The 11,893-nt window shown below is 64.1% G+C and overlaps 3 protein-coding genes across 5 annotated transcripts in view; all 3 read right to left on the bottom strand.

Annotated features, from left to right (window-relative positions):
* Positions 1-1,483: 1,483 nt before the first annotated feature.
* On the bottom strand, positions 1,484-2,535 carry LOC125321180. The gene is made up of 2 exons (XM_048293575.1): positions 2,309-2,535; positions 1,484-2,170 (listed from the first exon to the last, which is right to left on the bottom strand). The coding sequence occupies exons 1-2, from the start codon at positions 2,411-2,413 to the stop codon at positions 1,484-1,486; spliced, it is 792 nt and encodes a 263-aa protein (XP_048149532.1). The 5' UTR covers positions 2,414-2,535.
* Positions 2,536-4,638: 2,103 nt separating this feature from the next.
* CHRNA10 (cholinergic receptor nicotinic alpha 10 subunit) lies at positions 4,639-7,025 on the bottom strand. Its single transcript, XM_048294963.1, has 5 exons — positions 6,945-7,025; positions 6,550-6,695; positions 6,097-6,251; positions 5,307-5,839; positions 4,639-5,152 (listed from the first exon to the last, which is right to left on the bottom strand). The coding sequence occupies exons 1-5, from the start codon at positions 7,003-7,005 to the stop codon at positions 4,668-4,670; spliced, it is 1,380 nt and encodes a 459-aa protein (XP_048150920.1). The 5' UTR covers positions 7,006-7,025; the 3' UTR covers positions 4,639-4,667.
* A 1,281-nt stretch (positions 7,026-8,306) lies between these two features.
* Positions 8,307-11,893, bottom strand: part of NUP98 (nucleoporin 98 and 96 precursor) — a 36,667-nt gene continuing 33,080 nt past the window's right edge. For all 3 annotated transcript variants that reach the window (XM_048292591.1, XM_048292581.1, XM_048292599.1), the window contains 4 exons: positions 10,666-10,907; positions 9,941-10,095; positions 9,455-9,566; positions 8,307-8,787 (listed from right to left, as the gene is read on the bottom strand). In XM_048292591.1, the coding sequence (XP_048148548.1) occupies positions 8,576-8,787; positions 9,455-9,566; positions 9,941-10,095; positions 10,666-10,907 (721 nt within the window). In that variant the 3' untranslated portion in view covers positions 8,307-8,575. The remainder of the gene's footprint in view (positions 8,788-9,454; positions 9,567-9,940; positions 10,096-10,665; positions 10,908-11,893) is intronic.

The following is an 11,893-nucleotide window of genomic DNA, read 5'->3' as shown; positions in this document are numbered from 1 at the left end:
CGGCGCTGGATGTGACGGCGCTGGATGTGACGTGTCCACCAGCCCACCACGAATTGCCTCAGGGAGGAGCAGAGCTCCAGGAGGCCACATCCTGCCCTCCTGCCACCCTCCCTGGCCTCAGGCACCTGCTGCTGGGGCCTGGGCAGTGACAGGGATCTCCTGCCCTGAGCAACGGTGACGGTCCTGCCCAGCTCCTGGGAGCTGATGCTGACCCTTGGTGCCACGGAGCCAAAGGTCTGCACTTCTCCAGGGGGGATGAACCAGGTCTTGGCCCTGGAGCTGCTGTGTTGGAGCTCCCGGGAACTGCTTCTGCCTTGTCCTTTGGCCTTGGCTTTGTCCTTTTTGGGTGCATTGTCCATGCCTGCCTTCGGCCGCTCCTCTCCAAGGTCCTCGGCAGACTCTTTGCCCCCCAGCAGCCCCGGGTCCATGGGCACCTCAGTCTGGGCCACCCTGCAGCCCATCCGTATCCCTGGCCACCGGGGCAGCTGTGCCTCCAGCTCCTTGTGGTGCTCCTCGAAGAGCGCCTGGGAGTCCCAGGGGCTTTGGATGAGCCTTGGGTGAAGGTCTTGGGGCACCCCATGGCACCATCCCTGGAGCTCCAGGTCACCAGCACAGGCCGGGGAAAAGGGGTCCCAGTGATGGGAATCCAACCCTGGTGGGGAGGCAGAGGCTGAGGCTGTTGTCTGCCAAGACACTGCCAGACTGCTGTGCCCAGCAACCACTGTCTGTTCCTGTGGGGCCCCTTTTATAGCCTGGCAGAGTCCCCTGCGTGACATCATGGGGCAGCCAGAACCCTCTTTGTGACAGCGTGGGGCAGACAGAAATCCCTTTGTGACACCCGGGAGCCCAAGGGAGAGCCCTCGCTGCCTTGGGCACATGATGCTGAGAAAGAAACTTGTGAGACAACAGAAACAAATTACAAAAAAATTGGAAGGCAAAATACAAACATACAAAGAAAGGAGAAAAGAAGAGAAAGGGCTGTGATGGGGGGAGGCTCTCCTGGGCACAGCGACCACTGAAGGAGGAGATTTGGATTCCCAGGCAAGCAAGGAGGGAGGCAGCAGAAATGGAGAGGGACGGCCTTTGGAAGAAGGGGCAGCAAATCAGGAGGCGACAAGGATGTCCTGAGGTCCTGCAGGGGCAAAACAAGAAACGCCAAAGCCCCTCTAGAACTTCATGTGGCTGCTGCTGTGAAAGACAGTAAAACTCACTTTTACAAATGACAGCTTCGGTTTGGTTTGGCTGGGTTCTTTTTGGGTTTTTTTTTCATTGCTGAGAGGAAACATTGAGACAAAGAACGAGGGAAAGTCTGAGGAGCCAGGGGCTCAGGGAGGGTTTGGGAGAGCCAGGTGCTGCCTGACCAGGCCGCTCCCCGTGCAGGCCAGGCTGCCTGCGGGGCCGGGAGGGGCTGGGGACGCGGCTGAGGCTGGGACGGCCCCGGCTGCCCAGCTCGGGGACATTTCGCTCCTCCGGCGGCAGCGGCTCAGCGGCGGCGGCAGCAGCGGCTCCACCAGGCCCCCAGGCAGCCCCCGAGCCGGGCGCGGAGCTTCCCCAGGGCCCGGCCCGGCTCCCGGCCCGCGGGCAGCGGCGGGTGGGCGGGCGGCTGTGCCGGGCCCCACCACGGGTCGGAGCTCGGGATGCTGAATTCCAGCCCCAGGGAGCTGCTGCTGCTGCTGCTGCCCTCCGAGCCCGCGGCCTCGGCGATCACCACATCCCTGGGGATGAACCAGGCCGCGGCCGGGGAGCTGCCGCCGTCCAGCTCCGGGGAGCTGCTGCTGCTTCGTCCCGCGGCCTTGGCTTTGTCCTCCTTGGGTGCGTTGTCCGTGCCCGCCTTCGGCCGCTCCTCTCCAGGGCCCTGCGGCGACTCTTTGCCCCCCAGCAGCCCCGGCTCTGCGGGCACCTCAGTCTGGGCCGCCCCGCAGCCCCTCTGCACCACTGGCCACTGGGCCAGCTGTGCCTCCAGCTCCTTGCGGTGCTCCTCGAAGAGCGCCTGGGAGTCCCGAGAGCTTCGGATGAACCTTGGGAAATGCCTCCTGGAGCTCATGGAACTGCGTGGGGTGCTGCCATGGGGCAGCTCAGTGTCTGCTGATCTCTGTGCCCTGTCCACGTTGCTCTGCCCCTCCAGCCGGCCTCTCGCTGTGCTTGGATGCTCTGAGTTCTGACGGATCCTCTGCAAGAACCACAGAGGGGTGAGACAAGAGGAGCTCCCCAGGATGCTTCACACTGTCCTGCCACGCATGCCACACCAACCCCAAACCCACATGGCCCAGCCCAGCCCAACCCACACAGCAGATCAGAGGCCGCCTACCCACAGACACTTGTCCCGTAGCATGGCAGTGACCAGGATGAGCTGCAGCACCACCATCGTGATTGCCACCAGCTCACCCATGGTGAAGATGTTGAGGAACCCCATGGCACCGTCCCTGGCAGTCCAGGTCACCAGCACAGGCTGGTGAAGATGTTCCCCAGTGACCTGGGGGGCCCCAGTGAAGGGGACCCAGTGAAGGGGCCCCAAACCTACTGGGCTGGCAGAGGCTATGGTGATGCCAGTCTGCGGTGTCACAGTGTCCCATGGCCCCTTTTATACCCCAGCCGGGGGGCAGAGCCCCCTTTGTGACAGTGTGGGACAGCGAGGGCCCCCTGTGTGACATCACGGGACAGACAGAGCCCCTGTGTGACATCTGAGTGCCACTTGACAAAGGGGACATGCCCACGTGCCAGGCTATGGAAGTGGAGCCGCGGGGCCCCCAGGAGCACACAGCGGGGCCCCCAGGAGCACACAGCGGGGTCCCCAGGAGCACACAGCGGGGCCCCCAGGAGCACACAGCGGGTGCTGAGCAGCTGCAGCTCCCCATGGCAGCGCCCCACGCAGTTCCATGAGCTCCAGGAGGCGTTTCCCAAGCTTTATCTGGAGCTGCCAGGACTCCCAGGTGCTCTTCAAGGAGCACAGCAAGGAGCTGGAGGCCCAGCTGGCCCAGTGGCCAGGGGTGCAGAGGGGTGAAATGTCCCCGAGCTGGGCAGCCGGGGCTGTCCCAGCCCCAGCAGTGTCCCCAGCCCCTCCTGGCCCTGCGGGCAGCCTGGCCTGCACGGGGAGCGGCCTGGTCAGGCAGCACCTGGCTCTCCCAAACCCACGCTGGCCTGGCCTGATCCATACAAACCAATACCAAAGACCCCAAACCGAAGCTGTCATTTGTAAAAGTGAGTTTTACTGTCTTTCACAGCAGCAGCCACATGAAGTTCTAGAGGGGCTTTGGCGTTTCTTGTTTTGCCCCTGCAGGACCTCAGGACATCCTTGTTGCCTCCTGATTTGCTGCCCCTTCTTCCAAAGGCCGTCCCTCTCCATTTCTGCTGCCTGGGAATCCAAATCTCCTCCTTGCTTGCCTGGGAATCCAAATCTCCTCCTTCAGTGGTCGCTGTGCCCAGGAGAGCCTCCCCCCATCACAGGACCCACCAGTCCTGGAGAGCTTCCCCTTCCCCTTCCCCTTCCCCTTCCCCTTCCCCTTCCCCTTCCCCTTCCCCTTCCCCTTCTCCTTCCCTTTCCCACAAGGAGCAGCGGAGGCTGCATTGGCTGAAACATTCCGGGCTATCAGCACTGCAGCACAAATCCAATCCACAGCCCCATGGGAAGGAACGGAATTGTCTCTCCCCAGCCGACCCAGCGCTCTCCAGCCATCCCCAGTCCTGGTCCCAGCGTCCATCCAGCTGATGGGGTGTCCAGGGTCCTGGGTGCAGGTGTGGGGTGCAGGTGTGGGATGTTGGGGTGCAGGTGGGGATGTTGGGGTGCAGGTGTGGGATGTTGAGGTGCAGGTATTGGGGTGCAGGTGGGGATGTTGGGGTGCAGGTGTGGGATGTTGGGGTGCAGGTATTGGGGTGCAGGTGGGGATGTTGAGGTGCAGGTGGGGATGTTGGGGTGCAGGTATTGGGGTGCAGGTGGGGATGTTGGGGTGCAGGTGTGGGATGTTGGGTGGGGTGCAGGTATTGAGGTGCAGGTGGGGATGTTGGGGTGCAGGTATTGGGGTGCAGGTGTGGGATGTTGGGGTGCAGGTGTGAGGTGCAGGTATTGGGGTGCAGGGGGACATTTTGTGTGGAGCTGACCCGTGCGGTGCTGCAGAACTGCTGTCCCTCCCCTGGCCGGGGTCCCACGCCCTGTGGGGACAGGGGGGTCTCCACTGCCCTGGGGCCGGGCAGGGTTCCCCGAGGGGCCAGGCTGCCATGGGACAGTGGCTGCCAAAGGCTGGGCTGGGCAGGCACTGATGGACCATGGGACCAAGCCGCCATGGCCAGGGTGGACAGCAGCTCCAGAGCCCCTGCTGGGCCCTGCACTCCTTGCCGTGGGGAGTCCCCCATCTGTCAGGGAAGGCTCTGGGGCCTGATCCCTCCATCCCTCCCAGGGCCACCCTCACCCTGGCCAGCACCCCTGTTCCAGGGAGTGGAAGCAGGACGCGTTCCATGGTTTATTTCCAGCCTGATGGATTTCTCAGGAGCAGGACGCCACGGGGGGATGTGGGTGCCCACTCTGGTACAGTCGGACAGGGGCTGGGACCCCTCAGCCTTGCAGCTGGGCGGGGGTCCTGCTGTCGGGCACCTCTTCCCCAGTGATGGTGCAGCTCCCACCCTGCGGCTCTGGGGGGTCCAGGAGGGGTCGCAGTGCTGGGTCTGCAGAGCCATCAGGCAGCGTTGCCCAGGACCAGCACGCTCATGAGGAAGACCATGAGGAAGAAGACCCACATGAAGAAGCGGTCCATCACCCTGGCCACCTTCTTCCACTCGCCGGTGCGGCGCTGGTTGGCGCGGTGGCGCCGGAAGCAGCCGGCGATGTACCCAACGTTCCTCAGCAGGGCATCGTGGTGGCACAGGCAGTGGTCCCAGGGGCAGCCCCCCGCCTCGGTGCCCACCTGCCCCTCCCCGAGGCTCTCCGCTGGCCCCCCGGCGTCCCCCACACCCGCCCGCCCACCCAGCGCCCGCTGGGGGCTCTTCCAGCTCTCGCCCACCTCGTAGACGCAGCAGAGCCGGGCCATGTGGTGCAGGATGAGCCGGCGCGCCCAGGGGGGCACAGGCCGGGCCCCCGGCCCGCAGTGGTGCACGTTCATGATGAAGATGGTGAGCGCGGTGGAGGCCGTGATCATGGTCATGGTGGCGACGTAGTACTTCCCTGCAGGGACAGTGGGCACTGACAGGGGGCACGGGGGGTCCTGTGCCCCACAGGGGGTCCTGCTCCCCCCCACTGTGCCACAGCCCCGACCCCGGCACCGGCACTGCCCGGCCCCAGCACAGACCCCCTGGTCCTGGGTGCCGTCGGGGCTCACCGATGAGCGGGACGCTCTCCGAGGGCGGCATGCTCTCGGCCACCAGCAGCTGGAACACGGTGAGGGCCAGCAGCACCGTCACCCCCAGCGACACCTTCTCCCCCGAGTCGGCTGGCAGGTAGAAGCCGAGGGGTGCCAGGAAGGAGACCATGATGCAGGGCAGGAGCAGGTTGAAGATGTAGAAGGAGGCGCGGCGGCGCAGGAGCAAGGTGTAGGTGACGTCGGGGTAGGGCTCGGAGCAGCAGCCGTAGGTGATGACGTTCCTCGTGGCGGGCATGCCCAGCACCTCCCACTCCACGTTCTCCACGAAGTCCGTCAGGTCCCCGGTGTCCAGCTGGTTGCGGAGGTCGATCTGGTTCCCGTTGTAGGTCCAGGAGCCGAAGGTGAGGTGGCACTGCTGCCCGTCGAAGGGGAAGTAGGACACGTCCACCTTGCAGGAGCTCTTGGTGATGGCGGGTGAGTCCCACATGATGTGCCCGTCGGAGCGCAGCACCACGTTGGTCTCCATGGAGCCGCCGAAGTGCTCATCGGCGCTGGGCAGGGAGGGGTGGCCGTGGTGCCACGTCCCCTGCCCGCGCCCCTTGCAGCCCCCGGCTGTCCCCTCGGTGGTGGGGGTCAGTCCCAGGCACATATGGCTGCTGCCAGCACCCCCTGCCCCCCATCTCCCTGCATCTCCCACTGCAGGACCTTCCTGCTCCCACCCCAAGGTTGCACCGCCCCGTGCAGCCCCCCAGCCCCAGCCGGGGACCCCCTGGCTCCGGGAGCAGATGAGGGGCCAAGCACAACCCACTTGTTGTAGAGGATGATGTCAGGTCGCCAGACGTAGCTGCTGGGGATGCGGATGCTGTCGATGCCGCCGTACCCGTCCTTGTCCCAGCTGAGGTGGGCGTCCAGCCAGGTCTGGCGGACCCACAGGTAGGAGGTGAGGACCTGGTTCCTCTCGTCCTGCCGAGAGGAGAGGGTGGGCGTGGGGAATAGACCCCGGTGCCACCCCCACGCCCCTCAGCCCCCAGCCCAATGGCCTATCCGAGTGCCCCGCAAAGCTGAGCTGGATTCGAGGGGGTCGTGCTGGTTTTGGGGGGAACCGGGCTGTCTGCAAAATGGTCTGAGCTGACTCGGGGGCAGCTGTGCTGGTTTGGGGCTGGACCCGGGCTGGTTTCAAGGGCTGAGCGTCAGCGTGGGGCTGGGCAGGAGCTGCTGCGGGGAGCAGAGCGCGGTGGCGGTGCCGTGCCCGGGCACTCACCATGTCGATGATCTGGGACAAGGTGACCTGGAGGGTGACGTTGAGCGCCCGATCCGTGTCCTCCACGGGGCGCAGGGCGCTGGAGTAGTTGGCGAAGAGGTCGTGGAGCAGTTTGTAGGCGAGCCTGCCCTGCGCCCCCCGGCAGCCTGGAGAGAGCCGGAGCGGGGGCTGGAGGGGCCGGAGTGCAGCCGGACCCCTCCCGAGGGATCCCCAGGACGCGGCCGCGGGGACTCTCCGGTAGCTGGGAGGGGCAGGAGCACGACGGGACCCCCGCCCCTCCTCACCGCCACCCTGAGCCCCCCACCCCCGGCATTCCCTGTGTGCGGGGGACGCTGCTCCAGGGCCCCCCCGCAGCCGGAGCAGGGGTCCGCGCCCCTCGAGCCCCCCCTGCTCACCCGGGGCCGGGAGGACGCCGGCGAGGCAGAGGGCGAGGCACAGGCGAGCTCCGGGCTCCATCCCGCCGCAGGTGCGGGGACACGGGGGGGCGGGTGACGTCAGGGCGGGGACAGGGCGGGGGGGCACGGCCCCCCAGGCACCCACGGCGAGGGGTGACGGGGGTGACCCCCGGGGGTCCCGGCTGGGAGGCGGCAGCGGCCGGGACGGGCTCCGGGTGCAGCCGGGTCCCGTTTGGCAGGGCTTTGGGAGGCACTGGCCGCAGCCGCGCTGTGCCCGTGGGCTGCCCAGCACCTGCCCCAGCCCCGGGGACACCGGACCCGCCGCTCGGGGACACCGGGGCGGGGCGGGAGCCGGGGGCAGCCGCTGCGGCCCTGGCGTGGAGTGACCCCCGTGCGCAGCAAGGGGCATCCCGCTCTCTGGTCTTACAAAAGAGCAGGGGAAGGGAAGAGGCAGATTATTCCCATTCGGTGAGGAGAAAATCCCGGGAGGTTGAGGGAGGGACACGAGTCAGGAGACAAAGCTGCGAGGGGCAGCGGCGTCTGGCACAGGGGTGCCGGAGCATCCCCAGCTCCAGCCCCGGGGAATCCGCCGGCTCCGCTCTCCCGGCGTCTCCTGGCACCCTTCCCACGCCGAGCCCCGGCGGCAGATGCCGAGCGGTTTTGAGGCCGGAGGTTTTGTTTCCAGGCGGTGAATTATTCATCCCAGCCCGTCCCGCCCGGGCCGGAGCCGCCGGGGCCGCTCAGGCCCAATTACAGTAATGGAAGGAGGCGAAGCCGGAGTGACCCGGCCCCTGCACGCAGCCAGTGTCACCTGAACGTGCCACCGCGGCCAGGGACAGGGACACCTTCCACTGTCCCAGGCTGCTCCCAGCCCCAATGTCCAGCCTGGCCTTGGGCACTGCCAGGGATCCAGGGGCAGCCCCAGCTGCTCTGGGCACCCTGTGCCAGGGCCTGCCCACCCTCCCAGGGAACAATTCCTGCCCAATCTCCCATCCAGCCCTGCCCTCTGGCACTGGGAAGCCATTCCCTGGGTCCTGTCCTTCCAGCCCTTGTCCCCAGTCCCTCTCCAGCTTTTACACGAGCCCCTTTCAGGACCAAAAGGCCACAATCTGGTTTATCTGGGTTCCCCACACCCCATCCTCGAGATAGATGATGACAGATAATCTATAGATGATAGATCCTCCCAAGATGCTGAAGGAGCCTTCCCTGATCCCCACCAAAGGCAGGTGGGATTGTGTCAGACATTCCTGGGGCTGTGCTGTGCCCCCACCCAATCAGCCCCACCACCCCAGGGTGACAGAGCAAGGGACACACACCTACAAACCCAAGCCCTGCCTTAAAAAGCAAAGGAACCCAGGGGAGTACTATAAACATTTTATTTATTGTTTTCAAAAAGACAGGAAAATAATCTAGAGCATTTATTTATATTTTTTTGATAAAAACCTTTCGATACTCCTCATGCATAAAGACCTTCCGTGAGCACGGGGCAGTGCCAGGGCCGAGGCCGCTGGGCAGGACCCCGGGACCCGAGCGGAGCAATTTCCGAGCGAGCGGCTTGGCATTCTCTGCTCGTCCCAGAACTAGTCCTGGTTCAGTCCTGGCCAGGCTGAGGCCCGGCCGGCCGCCGGCGGTCAGTGCGCGGCCAGGGCCAGCTCCCGCAGGTAGGCCTGGGTGAGGCCGCGCAGCTCCTCCAGCGCGTAGTCCTCGGGCATGGGCAGGCGGCCGATGTGCGGGGCCAGCAGCCGCAGGGGCACGCGCGGCTCCGCCGGCTCCGGGCCCGGCTCCGGGCCCTGCTGCAGGCTCAGCACCACCCGCAGCACGTTGGCCACGCGCTTCGCCATGTCTGCAAGAGAGGGACAGCGGGCTCTGCGTGGGCTGCGCTGCGGGAGCGCTGCACAGCGAACCCCCGAGGAGGGACTGATGGGGTGGGCAGCAATTGGGGAGTGAAGGCATGTGGATCATGCTGTCCTTTCCCCATCCCCTCCCTCAGCACAGGCACTGCAGCCACAGGGGGAGAGGAAACAGCCGGTTCCTTGGATATTGGGGAGAATTATTTCCCCCAAAGGGCTGAGGGGGCTCAGCCTGGAGAAGAGGAGGCTTGGGGGGGAACATTCTCACTCTCCTCAATTCCCTGACAGGAGGGGGCAGCCGGGGGGGTCAGGCTCTGCTCGCAGGGAACAGGGACAGGAGGAGAGGGAACGGCCTCAGGCTGGGCCAGGGGAGGCTCAGGGTGGATATTGGGAGAATTCCTTCCCAGAAGGGCTGTCCAGCCCTGGCACAGCTGCCCAGGGAGGTGGTGGAGCCCCAATCCCTTGAGGGATTTCACAGCCCTGTGGATGTGGCACTTGGGGACATGGGTCAGTGGTGGCCTTGGCAGTACTGGGGAATGGCTGGACTCAGCCTGAAAGGTCTTTTCCAACCTAAATGATTCTGTGGATTTGGGATACAGCTGCAGCCCAGGTGTCAGCCAGGCTGTCCCAGGCAGCTGCTGGACAGGGATGTCACCATACCCGACTGAGCCAGGCGGTCCTTGGCGTTGTGGCACTGCAGCTGCTCTATCCTGTTGCACAGGGACGTCACTTTGGTGTGTAACCGCTCCAGCTCATAGGTGGAACAATCCAGCTGCAAGCAAACAGGAGTCAGCTCTGAGGCAGCACAGCCAGAGCCAAACTCACCTACCAGGTGACACTACACCAAAAACCTGCCTGAATTAACACCAGAGCAGGCAAAGGGGGAGCCTAGACCAGACATGGAGACTGCTGGGTTTGTCCTGTCCCTCTCATTTGTCACTGTCACACACCCACAGAGCACATGTGCAGGGCACAGCCACCCCTTGTGACAGCAGATAGCAAAGCCCTGGTTTTAGAGATGCCCATGTTCTGTTTGAAGTGCCTGCCAAAGACAAGCACCAACTCCCCCCCCTCAGCAGTCAGAAACAGCTTCAATCCAGACTCTGTGTGAGCTTCCAAAGCCCAGGCAAAGCAGCTGCCTGCTACCTGCTGAATCCTGTCCAGCATCTCATTCACACGGATGTAGTCGAGGTAGACCAGCCCCGCCAGCTCCCAGTCCTGGATGAGCGCACTGCGCTCCGGAGGCGCGAGGTCTTCCAGGAATCCTTTCAGGTACTTGTAGTTCTCGTTGATAATTGCATCTGGAGAGAACAGGAGTTAGGAACAGAGGCCATCCCATCTCCCACAGCAGGGACACCCACAGGATCAGGGAACAGGAAGGTCACTGCTGCCCCTGTGCCCCAGGAAGGTGGGGCTGTGCAGAGGGAAAGCACCGCCCTGCTTCCCTGTCTGCCCAGGAAAAGCACCACACCAGGTACCCAGGGAGAGTTGGTTTGGAACTGTCAGGCCCTCTGTGCTAATCCTGCTGCTCCAAACCCAGCCTGATCTCTTCACTGTCCCCCCCCCCCCATGCCTTGGAAATCATGGAGTCACTCACTGGTTTGGGTTGGGAGGGACCTTAAATATCATCCAGTCCCACCCCCTTCCACTTGTCCCCAGTCCCTCTGCAGCTCTCCTGGAGCCCCTTTAGGCCCTGCAAGGGGCTCTGAGCTCTCCCTGGAGCCTTCTCTGCTCCAGGTGAACACCCCCAGCTCTCCCAGCCTGGCTCCAGAGCAGAGGGGCTCCAGCCTTGACAATCCACTCCTACTCCTGCCATGTGCCTGTGTGTGCTGCTCAGAGAGCAGGATGCAAGAGGAGCAGCACAGACCCACCTGAGGCCAAGTGCCTGACAACCAGCTTGTGGCACTGGTTCCAGTGCCCAGCCTTGAACAGGAAAAGGGCCTCTTTGTGCTTGTCACCCTCCATCCTCGCCCGAACTGCCTTGGCCTCGTGAATCCAGTGAGGGGGGACGCAGAGCCTCTGTGTCAGGAAGGTCTCCTTGGCCCAGGACTCGGGGGTCTCGGCGAGGGCGCAGTGCCGGCTCAGCAGCTCCCGCACGGCCTTCTCCCGGATGCTGGGGAGAGAGAGCAGCCTGAGCTGCAACAAGCCCCTTCCTGTCACCCACCACAAGGTCACTTCACCACAAGGAGCAGGACATTGGAACGAGATGGGCTTCAAGGCCCCTCCCACCTCAACCCAGTCTGGGATTCCGGGGTTTTCCCAAGTGGCGCAGAGCCCTCCGGGTGCACAGTTCCATGTGGGAGAAACCACGACAGCCACAGGTCTTTAGAACTGAGCCCATGTTATTTCAAGGCCCAGAACAGTCACACAGGGTCACTCACACCATGCCAAGGCCCAGAGCAGTCACACAGGGTCACTCATGGTGTGCCAAGGCCCAGAGCAGTCACACAGGGTCACTCACACCATGCCAAGGCCCAGAGCAGTCACACAGGGTCACTCACGGTGTGCCAAGGCCCAGAGCAGTCACACAGGGTCACTCACGGTGTGCCAAGGCCCAGAGCAGTCACACAGGGTCACTCACACCATGCCAAGGCCCAGAGCAGTCACACAGGGTCACTCATGGTGTGCCAAGGCCCAGAGCAGTCACACAGGGTCACTCACACCATGCCAAGGCCCAGAGCAGTCACACAGGGTCACTCATGGTGTGCCAAGGCCCAGAACAGTCACACAGTGTCACTCACACCGTGCCAAGGCCCAGAGCAGTCACACAGGGTCACTCACGGTGTGCCAAGGCCCAGAGCAGTCACACAGGGTCACTCACACCATGCCAAGGCCCAGAGCAGTCACACAGGGTCACTCATGGTGTGCCAAGGCCCAGAACAGTCACACAGTGTCACTCACACCGTGCCAAGGCCCAGAGCAGTCACACAGGGTCACTCACGGTGTGCCAAGGCCCAGAACAGTCACACAGGGTCACTCACACCGTGCCAAGGCCCAGAGCAGTCACACAGGGTCACTCACACCATGCCAAGGCCCAGAACAGTCACACAGGGTCACTCACACCGTGCCAAGGCCCAGAGCAGTCACACAGGGTCACTC

This window comes from Corvus hawaiiensis, chromosome 2 (assembly GCF_020740725.1).
Source record: "Corvus hawaiiensis isolate bCorHaw1 chromosome 2, bCorHaw1.pri.cur, whole genome shotgun sequence".
Lineage (NCBI taxonomy): Eukaryota > Metazoa > Chordata > Aves > Passeriformes > Corvidae > Corvus > Corvus hawaiiensis.
This window is presented reverse-complemented; position numbering and strand designations above follow the sequence as displayed.

Excerpts from the sequence above, each read along its gene's own strand:
- LOC125321180 (XM_048293575.1), bottom strand. The coding sequence starts at position 2,413 with ATGGGGTTCCTCAACATCTTCACCATGGGTGAGCTGGTGGCAATCACG. Across the intron at positions 2,171-2,308 it reads TACGGGACAAGTGTCTGTGG|AGGATCCGTCAGAACTCAGA; the intron begins GTAGGCGGCCTC and ends TGGTTCTTGCAG.
- CHRNA10 (XM_048294963.1), bottom strand. The coding sequence starts at position 7,005 with ATGGAGCCCGGAGCTCGCCTGTGCCTCGCCCTCTGCCTCGCCGGCGTC. Across the intron at positions 6,696-6,944 it reads CGGCGTCCTCCCGGCCCCGG|GCTGCCGGGGGGCGCAGGGC; the intron begins GTGAGCAGGGGG and ends GGCTCTCTCCAG. Across the intron at positions 5,840-6,096 it reads GACATCATCCTCTACAACAA|CGCCGATGAGCACTTCGGCG; the intron begins GTGGGTTGTGCT and ends CTCCCTGCCCAG.